At 45.6% G+C, this 15,699-nt stretch overlaps 5 protein-coding genes across 5 annotated transcripts; 4 read left to right on the top strand and 1 right to left on the bottom strand.

Moving 5' to 3' along the window:
- Nucleotides 1–3,672: 3,672 nt before the first annotated feature.
- On the top strand, nucleotides 3,673–5,789 carry J4E82_008430 (uncharacterized protein; the record flags this gene model as incomplete). Its single annotated transcript, XM_051734663.1, has 2 exons — nucleotides 3,673–5,304; nucleotides 5,503–5,789. Coding segments are annotated over 2 exons (1,919 nt in total), but the record flags the coding sequence as incomplete, so codon positions are not given.
- Nucleotides 5,790–6,039: 250 nt separating this feature from the next.
- Nucleotides 6,040–7,937, top strand: J4E82_008429 (uncharacterized protein; the record flags this gene model as incomplete). The annotated part of the gene is made up of 2 exons (XM_051734662.1): nucleotides 6,040–6,046; nucleotides 6,289–7,937. 2 exons carry the CDS (start codon nucleotides 6,040–6,042, stop codon nucleotides 7,935–7,937), a joined length of 1,656 nt encoding a protein of 551 aa, XP_051585625.1.
- A 1,391-nt stretch (nucleotides 7,938–9,328) lies between these two features.
- On the top strand, nucleotides 9,329–10,707 carry J4E82_008428 (uncharacterized protein; the record flags this gene model as incomplete). Its single annotated transcript, XM_051734661.1, has 3 exons — nucleotides 9,329–9,505; nucleotides 9,564–9,988; nucleotides 10,041–10,707. The coding sequence occupies 3 exons, from the start codon at nucleotides 9,329–9,331 to the stop codon at nucleotides 10,705–10,707; spliced, it is 1,269 nt and encodes a 422-aa protein (XP_051585624.1).
- Nucleotides 10,708–11,046: 339 nt separating this feature from the next.
- J4E82_008427 (uncharacterized protein) lies at nucleotides 11,047–12,675 on the top strand (the record flags this gene model as incomplete). Its single annotated transcript, XM_051734660.1, has 3 exons — nucleotides 11,047–11,236; nucleotides 11,290–11,822; nucleotides 11,878–12,675. The coding sequence occupies 3 exons, from the start codon at nucleotides 11,047–11,049 to the stop codon at nucleotides 12,673–12,675; spliced, it is 1,521 nt and encodes a 506-aa protein (XP_051585623.1).
- A 991-nt stretch (nucleotides 12,676–13,666) lies between these two features.
- Nucleotides 13,667–15,683, bottom strand: J4E82_008426 (uncharacterized protein; the record flags this gene model as incomplete). The annotated part of the gene is made up of 4 exons (XM_051734659.1): nucleotides 13,667–14,518; nucleotides 14,565–15,124; nucleotides 15,171–15,295; nucleotides 15,349–15,683. The coding sequence occupies 4 exons, from the start codon at nucleotides 15,681–15,683 to the stop codon at nucleotides 13,667–13,669; spliced, it is 1,872 nt and encodes a 623-aa protein (XP_051585622.1).
- Nucleotides 15,684–15,699: the final 16 nt, after the last annotated feature.

The raw sequence follows: 15,699 nt of genomic DNA, 5'->3' as shown, positions 1-15,699 counted from the left end.
AGAAACAACATAGTACTTATAAAGAGCTTACAGAACTTGATAATATAGAACTTTTAAAGCACAATCCTATAATACAATATATACTTATACTTCTATATATTTAATCTAGTGTCTAAATTACATAGATATTCTATTCTTTAATTGTTTATATAATAGCTTCGTATTATACCTTATTTTTATTCCTCAAAATAGCTGTTCCTTGTTATTAATCCTACTATAATACTATCTTCTATTTTAGGTAAATAGATTTACACTATTAAAATAGCTTTATATCCTACATAATGTAATTTAAAAGTCTGGATTCTATTATAGCTTTATTATCACTAATCTCTTTGTATAAGAATAATAATAATGCTAAACGTAGCGCTTAGAGCTTAGGCCTTTTATATTATACTATTAGAACTACGTACTTTTATACTACTTTATTACTAATACATTAACATTAAGATTATAAGTATTAGCTGTTTTATCCGCTTAACACGCTTAGCTAGGTAATATCCTAACTATACTAGTTTATAATACTACTTTATCTTTCTATTTTTGACTTATTAGTTATATCTGTATTATTATATACTATCTTACTATTACAGCTTTATTACTACTAATTTCTTTGTAGGTATAAGAACAACAACAATACTAAATGTAGGGCTTAGCGCTTAGAGCTTAGGCTATATATATTACATTATTAGAATTGAGTACAATACTATATTACTTTATTACTAATATATCTATGTTAATATTATAAGTACTAGCTATCTCTTCTACCTAACACGCCCTGCTAAACAACTTAACTATGCTAATATCTATTACTACTCCTATTCTTCTGTCTCTAACTACCGCCGCTTACTTATTAGTTATATCTAACTTATTAATATCTCTAAAACTCTTCTAATCTATTTACACGTATAGTTAGGTAGCTAATTTAATTAATTTATAAAAGAGAAGAATAAAGATAAAGATAAAAATAAGAATTACAAGAATTTATAATAGTAGAGTAGCTTTGTTCAAAAGTAAATAAGAAAACACTTAACTGTCAGGACGCAGCCCTGCACCACTACGCCATGCAACTAAAAAGGTACGTATGATCAGTGAACTACTGATCATAGTGCAGGATAGTATATATCGTCAGCTAGGCCTGACATTAACTTAGTTCTTAAGGTTTATAAAGAACTAGAACTATAAGCTATTTTTCTTAGCTATATAAGCGTTCTTGAAATGTTCTTTCTTCTATAATTATAAGGCATTTTACTGTTAATTTTATTATATAGAAGTATAATAGCTTCTATTATAAATAACTCTATTTTTACTAGTTTATAAGTAATATAGTATATTCTTTCTTAATAGCTTTAGCTACTAGTAATAAACAAGTAAGCTTGTAGGCTAAAAGCTACATAGTAATTTCTAGTATTAGGTTCTTCTATTAGTGTAGAATATAGTAAGTATAAACTTAGAGTATTGTCTTAGTATTTTATACTCTTAGGTATATAAAGTACTTGTAAAGTTTTATTACTTTATTAAAATTAGTGTTAGGATAGGACCTACTATAATTAAAGGCTGTTCTAAAAAGGTAGACTTTAGTATAATATTTAAGAACTAAAAACACAATTGTAGATATAGTTACAAATTGATTATAGATATAATAGTAATATCTAGCGCCTATAACGTTAGAATGTATAGATATATTATATACTTTCAACTGTCTACTTCTTAAGTGCTATATTATAGGGTTTTATAAGCTTTCTTTAAGTACTATACCTTATTACTTTATATAACTTAGAAATAATAATATTATAATACTATAGTCTAATAACCTTTTTTCTTTTAAGTTTAATAGATTTACTAGAAGCTACTTAAAAGTCTTCTATAGTCATCTTGTAAACAGCTATAGTTATAACTAATAAAAATTAAAAAATATTTAAGCTTTTTACTAAACTATAGAAATATATAAACGTTACTACAATCTATATTCTATAGTACTAGTCTAAGCAAGACAGGTAACTAAATATATAATATAGCTAACTAAACTAGGTTAATACTTTGTTAAAGGAGTTTATATATATATAATCTAATAAGTAATATTACAGGTACTAAGATATATATAATTATAATACGCCTGTAATATATAATATAATATAGTACTATAATTTAAAAAATATAATATATAGCTTTTATTTAAATTACTTTAACTACGTTCTACTAAAGCAAGAAAAAACTGCTTTATAGTATTAACTTATTATACATTATAAATATAGAGTTAAGTGCTTAATATAGCTTGTGTTACAAAATTATATAGCAAAATAGTAGTATACTTATAAAGTTAGAAGCCTCTAAACACTAAAAAGAAAAAAGAAAAATAAAACTATAATAGAATATATGTAAACTTATAGAAATAATTACTTTTAAACTTAAAAGGATTAAGATATTCTATAAACTAATAGTTTTGTAAAAACTACTATACTTTAAAAATAGTAAGCCTAAGTATAATAAGAATTCTTACTATTAGACTATAGAAGTTAAGAAAAGGATATACATATTACTATTCAAATACTGTTAAAGAATTAAATACTTTAGTTTAGAAATCTAGTTACTTACTATTAAATACCGTTATTAGTATCTTTCTGTAATGGAACTACTTATAGTCTATAAATCTAATTGTATTATAAAGTTTTAGAATACTTTAACTTTTAATATTAAGCTCTTTAGTAGCTTTTTAAAACTATATAATACTTTTTACTTTATTTATAATTAATAAAGTTACTTAATAGGTGTTTAATAATATCCTTTGACTATAATAGGATATTATCTAAATTAACAATATAATTACCCTGCTTACAAGGCTTCTAGAGCTATAACAGATAGAATAAAAGTATAAAATATAGTTAGTTAAACTAAAAACATCTATTATTAGCTGCAGCTGTAATTATATTAATTACAGAGGTTAGCAAGTAAAGCAGCTAATATATAGTAGCGTAGCTTTAAGCTATGCTCTAACTTAGCTACTTTACTTACTAACTTTTAAAGTTACGTAAAGAACTTTAAAATAAGTAAGGCGTCTTAAACTTACAAAGAGTTTACAGTAGGATTTTACTTATATCCTATTACTAGTACGTCTCTTATACTTATTACTAAACTTAAAGCTTTATACTTATATTTAATTTGTTTATTCTTTCTCTAAAAAATTAATAAGGCTTTCTTGGAATTAAGCTATTTTCTTGTTGAGTTTACGTTCCTAAGTACTACAGCATTGAGTAAGATTAGTATATATTGCGCTCTACTTCAAAGTCGAAGCTCTGTTTGTAGCGGACGTACACAGTACGACTAGAGCATTCTAGATTCCTAGGGCGGTAGTGATACTCTGGTGAGAAGTGAAAGTAAAGGCGAGTCTGCGTGAGAGCTCGAATGGACTGTACCTAGCTACCGTTCTTTCGACCAAAGCGGAACAACACAGACTGAATGAAAGACCGTTAGGTTTGAAGTTTACGATGATTTTAACCCTTCGTTGTGAGCACAATCTCTGCATTCTCAACCACAACCTGTCCCGAGACCTTCTTCATCGTGATACCAAGTGAAATCCAGGAGAGATCAACTGCACAATCTGTACGATCACCTCAAGTACCTGTACAATGGCATGGCTGCCACCGACATTCCCAGCTTCCTTGCGCGCCTCAAAAGGCACCTGCGAAGATGACATAAAGCACTCCCCGAAGAGACAATGTCGGAGTGAATTCCAGACGCTCACTGAAGCTCCCAGCGATTTCTCCAACAACTACTCTGCGGAATTCTTGGAAACCAGTCCACAATCATCGTCGTCGCTTTTTCCAGTTCAGTCTGCATATCCAGACATACCCGACACACGCCTACCGGATAGCAACGAGATTGCGGTAGTCCATGAAGTTCCACCCTATAACTTGTATGTCTCAGGCCCCACATACAGAGATTCGAATGGACAGTACGGCCTCACAGTACCCTACCAGCCTCCGCCAGCTTCCCAGCGGAGCTACGACTATGCAGACTATCTGCATCACTACCATCCGGATGAGCAACCTATGAGTGTGCTAAGACTACCTGTACCTCAAGTTCCGCCCGATCAAGGACAATATTACCCTTTGCACCCTTCGATTGCTACAAACTCTCAACTGCATGAACAGCCAATAGAGGAGAGGCTTGTATTGGCCCTAACTGCAGCAGGCTATGGCCAAGATGTTCCGGCTTCCATACCTGCTGAGCAAGCCGCTTGGGAAGATGTTTACGCTAGGCAAAACATATGGCTTTCTAGAGCGGAAGCAGACCTCCAAGGTCATACTATCGAAGTTGTTCCTGGTATTCCCACAGAGCAAGGCGCCCTAGGAAGTTCTGCTGGCATCAATCATGATCTGATTCCCACTGAGGTGTGGTCTTTGCGCTCCCTTTCGCCTTTGTTACGCTATAGCGCGTACCGTATGATGACTGAGGAAGCACGTGAAATGGTCAGGTACAACCAGGCTAGCGAAGAGTTTCAGAGACGTTGGGCGTGGATTCTGAATCTTCAAGCATTTTTGCTGCAGAAAGAGAAAGAGTGGGTGGGTTCATTCCAACACATTGTCGATACACATAGACGGCGGTGTTGGGACCAGAAAGTGGAAGAGCAAGCCATTGAGACCCCTGTCAACCAGGCGATGATTGATGCGTTCGAGCAATCAAAGATGAGGGCTTGCGGTGCGCCGCTTGTCGGTATGACTTTGGACGACGAGACGCCACAGGTGCCTCCTTCTGAGTCAGTGCCCGTAACGGAGCAGCCGGCTACAAGGAACAACAACACAAAAAAGGTTGAGAGCCCCATATCTCATTCCGATATACCGTCGATACTGCCAGAGAAGCCACCTAAGCCAGACACGATCAAGCATCCTTTGGACAAGGTCACGGTTCCATCGTACCCTTTGGACAAAATCAGCGACTTCACTCCAAACGAAGAAGGTATATACCAATGCATGCACCGTTTTGAAAGGAAGTGGCCTTGCTGCAAAAATGGGCTGGATGAACATAAAATGAAGCAAGCGATCTATAGGAGTATCAGTACGTGGAAGTCACAAGTTGAGCGCCTGATCGAGAACGGCGATTTGCATCGGAGTCATATGACGTGGCCAACACATCAGAATCAGGCGTTGAAACGAGCTCATATCGCTGCAGAAAGACAGCGAGCAGAAATAGGATCAGGAAATGGAGAAGCAGAAACGGAGCGAAGTGGCAAAGGGAAGAAGAAGCAGGAACAGGGAAGTTCGACGGATAACACAACAAAGGTAAGCCAGGAGAAGAACAAGCAACTAGGTTTGCAGCAGGAATTACTCGAAGAAGATGCAATGTCTGGATCTTCATCTGTTTCGACACCAAACTCACATGGGCAGTACGAAGCGATAGCATCTAAACTATCTCCTGATGTAGTTGTTGCGCGACTCGTATCTGATTGAAACATTGCACGGATCACCATACGAGACAAGCAAGAATTCGATGACTGTCTGCGTTTAGAGCAGAGTAAGAAATGGCTTAACTGGCCACGCTTTAAGGAGTGGTGGGCAGCAAGGCTTTCTCAGGCCAAATTTTTGCAGCTTTCACAGGACCAGAAGATTGTCTTGAAGCGTCCTGAACCATCTAGCATTGCGGACGAAGAGGCAGCGTTTGTAGAGAAGATCAAGGAATCACTGCCGCTTGATGCACAAGGGCCAGTCGATACGGAAGAAAATACTGAGCTAGACAGTTCAGACCTGGATGGGTTGTTTGATGATGGTGATGAAACGAATCTCCAGGAGACATAGAGAGCAAGAGGTTCGAGAGTGCTCTCGTGTTCTGGCGATAGTCTAGTAGTGCAGTTGTCGCTATCATAAACAGTAGTTGACAGATCCTATTTCCAGACTCGCGGACTGTGAGTCACGGTTTGCATTCTGTATCCACGGCAAGTGAGAGCGTTGAACCTGAAGCGCCGACATTGTGAAGTCATGAAAGGCGTATCGTCTAAGATACGTACACATCTCTCGCACAACGCGACTGAACAGCGGCTGCGATCAAATGCATTGTGCGTGCCTAGCTCCATATCGGTTTCGATATCGTATCTCATTGAGTACGTTATCCCTTGTCTTGCTCCGTGCACAAGGTCGCAAAAGGAGTGCCTAATTTGCCTCCCTTAGCCTGGGAAAGTTGCACAGACATTCGAGTCACAAGTAGTCGCGAGAGATGATCAAACTCCTCTGTCCATATTTCTTGGGTCTTCGCTAATCCAAAAAGCTTTCTGGTTGACCTGTCCTCACGCACACATAGATCCTCGAGTCGAGATGCCATCACTCTTGAGGAACACTCTCGATCACGCCTTCGTGCGTAGTAAGCGCACCGGGGATGTCAAGATTCGCGGAGCGAAAGGGTCATCTCATCGGTCAGCCTCATTCCTGGCACCACACGAACGTATCCTGCACTACGTTGGCAAGGAACGTACATATGTCTGCCGATGTACTAACCCTAGGCGGCATTCCGTGCGAATTTCCTGCGTGGCTTTCGAATCGAGGCATCTGAGTGCAGATCTTACGCTGTATCTAGAACGCCATAATCTTCAATCATGCGCCATTGCCGACTTGGAAGATTACCACGAATGGCAAGACGCTAAGTGGGAGATGGAAGGCGTCTATGCTGACGAGTTTCATTATGCCAATCGAAACAAGGACGTTGTCTGTCGCTGTTTACAGTCATGGAGCCATGACTATGGCACGCCTCGACATCCTGAGATCATCGAGCGATGCGCGGAGTTCTTCTGCGCATACAGCGGCGAGCTCACGGCTACGAAGAAGCAGTGGAAATCCTTCGACTACAGCTCACCTCCTCCGTACTCATCCATTGTACAAGACCAGCCTGGTCACCAGAGGACGTTCAAAGACACCAGGAAGAAGCATCGACCAACAATATCGCCAGAGGTAGAAGTGCGGAACAAAGCCGAGCGTAAAGCTTCGGTCATGCCAGACCATCGTGGTCATGCCTCGATACAAGAAGCAACACCAGAATGTGAGCAAGAGATGCTTCCTCAAGCGTGGCAGCCCGCTCATCCATCGCTTTCGAAGGCTCGACCCGGTGCAGAATCGGCTTACAGCACACCCATGGGCACCGTTCCACCATCAAGGTCGGCAAGTTCTTCAGTAGCACTGAACCTGACGCAGCGTGCTTCTTCGTCTGCCTCCTCGTCCCAGTTCCAAGACGAGGCAGGTACAGCTGTGAATACGGATGTGTTTAATCCGTCGCGCACGCGGGACTGGCTTGCCATTTTAGCTCTCACTACCTGTGTAATGTGCTCAGCATACGAGAAAAAAGCCATTCGTGCGCTGCTCAAGCGTTTTCCAGATTTGGAGTTCCCAGATTCCCCTAAGGTTCAAGCAACAGGGGTCGTGCCTGGTAGCTATGGCGACGATGGCGGCCTTCCAAAATCCGACTCTGGTTCGATGAAAAGTGTCCCGGTTCCTGGCGATCCTCTTGGTATTCACGAAGAAAATGGATGTTACGAAGAGGACGGAGGATACGAAGAGGATGATTATGGTACCACAACCAGCCGTGAATCTCTGCCATTCGACAATGGTTTGTGGTACCGAGACCGCCTGCACTATGAGAAGTATGGAGATATGGCGAGCCAAATTCCAGTGGCAGACCTTCCCGCTCGTAGTTTGCAGGTCGAATTTCCATGTTTCGACCGCGATGAAGGAAATAAGACTCTGGTTGCAGAACTCACCGATCGTAGATCGCCGGTGGAGCTTCCGGCTACGCCCGTACGCCGACGACACACTGCAACGCTGAAAAAGCTCGAGGGACGGGAGTGGGACACAGCATCGGAGTCGGAAGCCAAGCACTCCAGACTCCAGCACGAACAAACCATCAGTGGTACGTTCAATTACGCACGTAAGACCGCAAGATTGAGCTCACCCTTTGAGTAGAATCCCCATACCGCGACATACTTACTCCCCTGCCAAGCGGAGTTTCTTCTTCGCCATGCTGTAGCGGCTTCCCCTATGGACCTTGCACGTGCTGAGCAATGCCAGCTGTGCGGTCAGCATTCTCGGCATGAACGAGAACGACCTGATTTTCTGCCGGATTGTGGTTGCATTATACATGGAACATGTTTCCTGCAGAGATTGCGCAAGCTTGACCAGCAGTTCGGCAGATGTCCAGTCTGTGGCATAGGCGTGTGGAGGCGCATGTGCACGATGACTGAATTAGCTGCTGAATGTTTACTTAGGATATGTTCAGCATGACGATATAGATAACCTTTTGAAGTGTACTTACGCGATGTGCTCTAGTGACCACCAGCACGAAGCTGGAGTTCGTTAGCCTTTACCCGCTGCATGTTCCCTGGCTTCACAACGTTAAAATAGTTCCAGAGCAGCTACACAAAGATCAGAGATCCAAACGCTGTGGAAATCAAACTGAGATCATTCTCGCCCAGACATCATTTGGAGGTTTGATGGACAAAGAAGAGCGCGAAGCGAGGGAATGACGGTAACGATGAGAGAGCTGTGGAACGTGCGCGTCTAAACCTCACACGGTCAGCTGGGATGGTCCTTCGACGAATTCGACTCGTCTTCATCTCATTGTGCTCTCATACTCTACATCGCACACGAAAGCTTTTCTTTGATCCAATGATGCTGTACTTGATAGCTGACCAGCCCAGACACATGGAAAATGACGTCATCTCCGACATTGCTCTGTTTGGACATTGTGAATTTTCCACAGCACATACATGAATAAGGACACGTTGCTGTTGCGCTAGCTCTCTAACATCAGTATTCAAGTACTACTTTGGGAACCGAAGCAGACATGAAGGGCGGGGCATCAAAGCGCGCCGTGTAGGACTAACGCGTTTGGGATCAAGCTTTGCTCGCTCTCAATGTCTACCTTCTAGAAGAGCGCTATGCTATGCAATGTGGAAATCATGAGTTTGTGATATACATTATTGTCGTTCAAGACCATCTTTAAAGATATGCAAGTACTCATTCGTGGAAGAACGCTTGACATGGTCTCAAGTTGGTCTAAGCCCCCGGCTATTCTACCAAGGACAAAAGGCAGTGGCTATAACACGATCATCCTATACCCTGCGGAATTAATTACTTCCAAACGCCCGCTCGCTCGAGAACTGCCTCCCCACATCATTTGCGGTTGTCGCATTGACAAAGCAGCCGCCTCTACTGAAATTGGAGATAAATTGCAGTACGCAATGTGACCGAGCAAAGGCTTGTTTCGAAATGCCAGATGAAGTGGTCAAAAGCCAGTCGAATGCCGCGATGTTTCCTTGTCATTCACGTCGCTAGTGTTCCCATTCCAGGTCCCGATGTTTAATACGTCACTCCTTTCTGTCGCTTTAGCGACGCTTTCTTTGATATCGCCGACGGTCAATGGGCGTGCGATTGAAGCTGTCGAGAAGCGACAAGATGCGTCGCATTGGATCAACACCTGGACCAGCATGCCGCAATTGGTAGAAGCGAGTAACATGCCGCCAGCGCAATACGTATGGCAAACTCCCACACTATTCTAAATACATCTTCGCAATTCTAACATGATCATAGAGTTCCGGAGGTGTTCTCCGAGATGCGACACTCCGCCAGACCCTTCACATGTCTGTCGGCGCCCCGAAGATCAAGATCACGATCTCCAACACCTTTGGTGGCTCTGATCTCCCCATCACCGCAGGTTCCGTTGGGCTTCCAGTAGGCGGTGCGGCGGGTGTTAGTGGCATTCAAGCCTCGCCACTGGCAGCCATCACTGTTGGTGGAAAAAGCAGCTTTACTGTGCCTAAGGGCCAGGTTGTTATCAGCGATGAAATTCCTTTCGAAGTCAAGCCGCAGAGCATGCTCACAGTGAGCTTGTACAGTCAGCAGGGGCAGAGCGGAAGCAGTATCACTGGTCATCCGGGCAGTAGGACGACTAGTTGGTTTGTGAGTGGAAACAAGGTCAATGCTACGACTTTCTCTGGAACTTCCAGTGTGCACTGGTATGTCAATAATGTAATATGTGTAAAGAGTGGCATACTAACTGGACTACAGGTACTTCGTCAGCGCCGTTCAAGCCTACGTACCAACCAACACCAACTCTTTGATGGTCCTTGGCGACAGCATCACCGATGGACGTGGTTCAGATGACAACAAGAACAATCGCTGGCCCGACCTCGTACTCGCCCGACTCCAATCTTCCAACCACACCAACGTCGCCGTTTGCAACCAAGCTGCAGGCGGCAACACAGTCTTGAGCGGCGGTCTGGGCCCACCTCTCCTAACTCGCTACAAGCGCGACGCCATCGATCAGCCCGGCGTCAAATGGGTGATGGTCTTTGAAGGCGTCAACGATATCGGGGGCGGTGCTAATAATGTCGCCACGCAAACCTCCATCGGTGATCGCCTCATCGCAGCGTTCAAGCAGATCGCTGCTGATGCGAAGAAAGCTGGTTACACCACGATCGGTGGGACGATTACGCCTTTTGCGGGAAACAGCTATCAGGGTGCTGAGAGGGAGAAGACGAGGAAAAGGGTGAACAAGTGGATCCTGGAGAGTGGGAACTATGATTTTGCAGTTGATATTGCGGGCATGGTCGCGAATAAGGCGAATACCGAGCAGTTGGATCCGAAGTACAATGGGGGTGATGGGTTACATCCAAATGTCGCGGGTTACCAGGCGATTGCTGATGCGTTTCCAATTGATATCTTCAAGACGTGAAGAGAATGCGGCTTAGAGTAATACGATTTGTTGATATAGAGCATTATCTTTATGAAACTTGGCCGCCAAAGGTCGATAGAAAACCAGGATGATACTCAGAACGTCTATACAAATGTCAGGAGCCTTAGATAAACCTATCAAGATTATGTACAAATATTTTACCGCTGGCACATGCAAGACATAATGTTCATGGTGAGCCAATAGGACACGCGAGTCGCGCGTTGGCTATATTTGGCTAGCGTGTTTTGCGCGTCCACGCGAACGCGCCTGCCACTTTAACATGATCAACCTCCGCAACGTCAACGCCGCCGCAGAAATACGCAGCATATCTACAACGCCATGATCCGCCACGACTACTCCCGCGTCGACCCCAAGCGCCGCGCGCAGGTCGACCCCAAGAGACGCCAATTCGCCAAAGCGGACTTTGAACAGCAGAAATATGAACACAGGCTCAACTTCTACGTCTTACCACCCACAGCAGAAATCACCTTGGACGAGTTTGAGACCTGGGCTATCGACAGATTGAAGGGTCAGTCTGTTGGCTATGTAGTCCGGAGGATTCGCTAACGATGCCCGAAACAGTCCTCTCCGAACTAGAAGCCTGCAGTTTCCGAAACAAGAGCCCAGAAGAGACGGCCGAATACATGAAGAGCATATTGGAAAAGTACCTCCCGCTGCGATCAGATTCGTCGCGAAGTCAGAAACTACAGGAGGAGAGGCGGAGAGACCACTATTCACACTTCATCCTGCGCCTGGCCTTTTCCTCGACCGAGGACTTGCGACGGCGGTTTTCGAGACTGGAGACTATGCTGTTCACACTACGATTCAAGGATGACGATTTAAGAGAGAGGCAGGAGTTTGTAAGGAGCCTGAATCTGGAGTGGGAAGAGGTCAGGGAAGATGAGAAGAGGGAGCTGAGAGAGGACTTGCATGCTGCGAGTGGCATCAAGAAGGGCGAAGACCAGGAATGGTTCAAGGTGGACTGGGAGCGCGTCCCCGAACTCGTGTCGCAAAGAAAGGTCTTGCTGAAACGAGGAATGGCCTACGTCCCGCAACGAGAACAGATGAGTCTGGTAGTCGCCGAGTTTACCAAGAAGCTCGACGAAGCACTTGAGGTACCCATACCGCCATCCCTATCCCTCCATAACAAGGTCACTAACGACTGTCTAGCTAACAGCACGCGCCCTCCCTCGCCTCGACGAAGACGATCGCCTTGCTCCCATACTCGCCCACCTCTCTCAATCCTTCACCGCCCCCGACGCCGCATACACCACCGCCGACGCCAACATCTCAGGCCTCAGCACCATAACCGCTGCTTCCATCGACACCCTGTCCCAAAACTTCCCCCTGTGCATGCGCAACTTACACATGACACTGCGCGACCAATCGCACCTGAAGCACTTTGGCCGGCTCCAATACACCCTGTTCCTCAAAGGCATCGGCCTGAGTCTAGACGAATGTCTCGTCTTCTGGCGGCGCTCCTTCAAACTGATAACAGACGAGAAGTTCCAAAAAGAATACAAATACAACATCCGACATTCCTACGGCGACGTGGGCGGCGACGCAAACAGGCGCGGACGCGGCTACACCCCTTACTCGTGTCAAAAACTCCTCACGGAGCCGCTACCCGGTCCGGGACAGTCCCATGGATGTCCTTACCGCACCTTCACGCCGGACAACTTGCTCTCGATGCTTCAGCGCGTCGGCGTAAACGACCGCGATGTGCTCAAAGTGGTCAAGGAGGACGTGGGCAAGCAGCGGTACCATGTTGCGTGCAACCGCGTATTTGAATGGAGTCACAAAAAGGAGATTAACAAGGTGAAGCAGGATGGGAGCTGGAGTGGGAGTGATTTGGATACCATTGTGCATCCGAATACGTATTTCAAGAGGAGTTGGTTGTTGAAGCATTTGGGGGATGGGAATGCGGGGGTTGTTAATGGGGCTGGGGGAGAGAAGATGGAGGAGTAGGGAGTGAGCAGCAGTGATGGATTGGAGTTTGGGTGCATAGGACAGCGCATGGTCATGAAGGTTGGGTAGGGTGTCACTGGCGTGTGGAGTGTGGCCTCTCTTAGTGGTGGATGATTTGGTGGCTTTTGCCCTGTTCAAAGACCAGCTTTTTTTCACGTCGATATAGCACTTTGATACTCTAGTACGCGTTCTATTGGCTGCGTGTCAGCATTACCAATTATGCTTCAGCAAGCACTCTTTGTCAACATATCTTTTCCCATGCCACCTCACATTACCCCCACGCCACTCGTTAATGATTGAAACAGAGTTCGTCCATTTCGCAACGAACATGCAGGCCTTGTTCGTGAAGGGGTGCCGTCTGGCCGGATGCGCATAGCCTTCAGTCGTTTTGAATTCACTGAGAACAAAGAAGATGATTGAAAGTTCCGCGCTTGATTAACGTGGTATGGTAGCTAATAATGTACACTTGTAGTCGGAAAGGCTTCGGCCTATCCAAGAATAACCCCAAGACATATGGTATCCAACCGGGCCATCCTCCATATGATCCCCAAACGCCAGCCCGCGACCCAAGATATGTGGGTCGCCAAAGCAAATGCATAGAAGAACAGCCGCTCTGAAGCAGTTCTCAACGAGTACATGAAAGATGAACATAGCAGTAGGCCATAGACCTCTGAGATGATTTCTTCTCCACGCTCATACCCAGAACTCTCTTCACCCCATGCTCAAAACGAAGCATATATGGCAGGCTGATTTTGCGCCCCCCAACGCCGTCGATAAGAGCATCTCGTGGTATCTCGCCGCTCAGAACGCCCAAAACACCACCCATGCCCATGATAAAATAAAGCCCAGGTATTGATCATAACCATACAAGAAAATGCCGCTGAAGTCGTTGCAAGAAAGGAAGTAACATGGACCGAACATGCGAGGAACCGCGAAATCAGTCCTATAGTACACTTTCGTAGAAGGCTGGTTGCAGAACAGAAACAAGTCGTCAGCGAATGACGCCCCAACTGTCCATACTGCTAAGACCCCCAGTGCGCTCCTTCTTCTTGAACGCATTCCAGAATCGCAGCGTCTCATCGCCAGCACCTGTGACGATGACCTGGCCGTCTGGACTCATGGCCAAGTAGAGGACACGGTAGGTATGGCCTGTCAACGAGACGACTTGTTGCATGCTTGGGTATTTCCAGACAATGATTTGGTTCTGACTGTAGCCATGTGTGGAGACAATTTCGTTGCTATTTTTCGACCATGCTAGGTTGCAAACTTGGCTTCCGGTGTCAAGACTGTTGATGAGATTGGCTGGTGCGGTGGGCGATAAGGGGATGTTTGCTGTTGACGCAGCTGAGGCAGCGGCGGAGGCGGATGCCAGGGCTGATGCTGATGGACCGTTGGAGTTGACGAGGGTATTCCAGAATTTGATGGTTCGATCTGCGGTACCACCACCACTAGCAAGGAGACCACGCTGGTGAGGGCTCCAAGCAATGGCCTTGACGGCAGCTTGGTGTTCACTCCACTTAAAAGTGGGCTCGGCGTTGAGTTTCTCCCACACCATGAGCTTGTTGTCGTTGCCTCCAGAGGCCAGTTGTCCATCTTCTTGGTTCCACTTGAGACCACAGACTTCTTGCTTGTGACCGACAAGCTTTCGAAGCCATTGCTCTGGTTGTCGGACGTCGCGATGGTAGATTGTGCGGTCTCTTGATCCAGAAGTGAGGATGTGTTCGTTCCATGCAAGGGCGCCGACCCTAGCAGTATGACCTGTCATAGTACGGAGACGTCGCTGAGTCTGTGCGTCCCAGATTTGTACTTGACCTCGATTCGTGCCAACTGCAATGTGTGATCCCTGAAAGACATTAGTATGGACGGTATAAAAAAATGGCGACACTTACACGCTGTATCCAGTTGACACTTGTGACGGAATCGTCTTGTAGTTCGCAAAGCTTGGTGACGCGGCCACTACTTGAGTTCCACATGTAGACACATGAGCCGAGGCCTACTCCAAGGGTGTTTTGGCTACCCCAGTCGACGAGGTTGAGGTAGAAGTCATCGGCGAGATCCGGTGCATCCAAAACCTTGTATGGCACCTTGGAGACGGCACGGGCTTGGCGTTGGGGACTGAGAAGCATGCGCTGGCTGCTGTATTTGATTGGTGATAGGCTGTATAGATCTGAGCGGGCGTTGAGATTAAGGATGCCGTGCCGACTTGAAGGCGTCCGTGATGGAGTTGGCTGGCCCGAGTATGAGAAAAGGTTTTTGTGCGGGGTTGACGGCGTCCCTGAAGGCGGCGGTAATGTAGCTGCAGTCCTGGCTGGGGGAGTGTGTGAGCGTCCTGCGCCTCGCATGTTGGCACTGTCGGTCGGAGACAAACTCTGGGGAAAGGCTTGAGGCACGGAGCCCTCAAACATCTCTTGGCGGAGTACGGCGGAGTATGTGCGGTTAGCCTCTTCAGCTGCAAAAGGTCAGTAGCTGTATATTAGGTGGCTGTGGGTGCTTACTCTTCTGGAAATGCAGCTCATGGTGTGGAGTACGCCTGGCCTTGGACGGCGTTGCGGGTGATGCCTCATCATGGAGGAGATTGAAGCTTGCCTGCAGATCTTGGCCTGCGCGATTTGGGATGAATCTGGAGACAAGTCAGTATGATGCTTTCGATGTGACTGAGTATGCCCATCTTACCTGTCGCCGTATATGCGCGGGCGCTTTCGGCTTGGGCTTGCTGTAGGCGTCCGCTCCCTAACTCGGCCAGCCTGCTCAATATGACCAAGTGCCTTGGTCAAAGCGGCCGCATCTATGGGTTCTGAGCTCCGATCGAGCGGGTTCGAGGGGAAGATCTGGTTACGCTTGTGGGAGGCGGTTGGAGGCGTCTTTGACTCGGGTGGTGATATCAACGTTGGGGTTGCAATATCGTCGTCGAGCTGCGCATTCGTAGCAACTGTCTTCCCCAAGTCGCCCGGCGGTGCGGAGAAGAATGCGCCGGGCTGTGCCTTGCTGTTGCTGCGTGTATGGACCATGGTACCAAAGAAAGTG

This window comes from Alternaria postmessia (genome assembly GCF_024291825.1).
Source record: "Alternaria postmessia strain BMP 2775 chromosome Unknown scaffold_67, whole genome shotgun sequence".
Taxonomy (NCBI): Eukaryota; Fungi; Ascomycota; class Dothideomycetes; order Pleosporales; family Pleosporaceae; genus Alternaria; species Alternaria postmessia.
The sequence above is the reverse complement of the archived record's forward strand: the minus strand, read 5'-3'. Positions and strand labels throughout refer to the sequence as shown.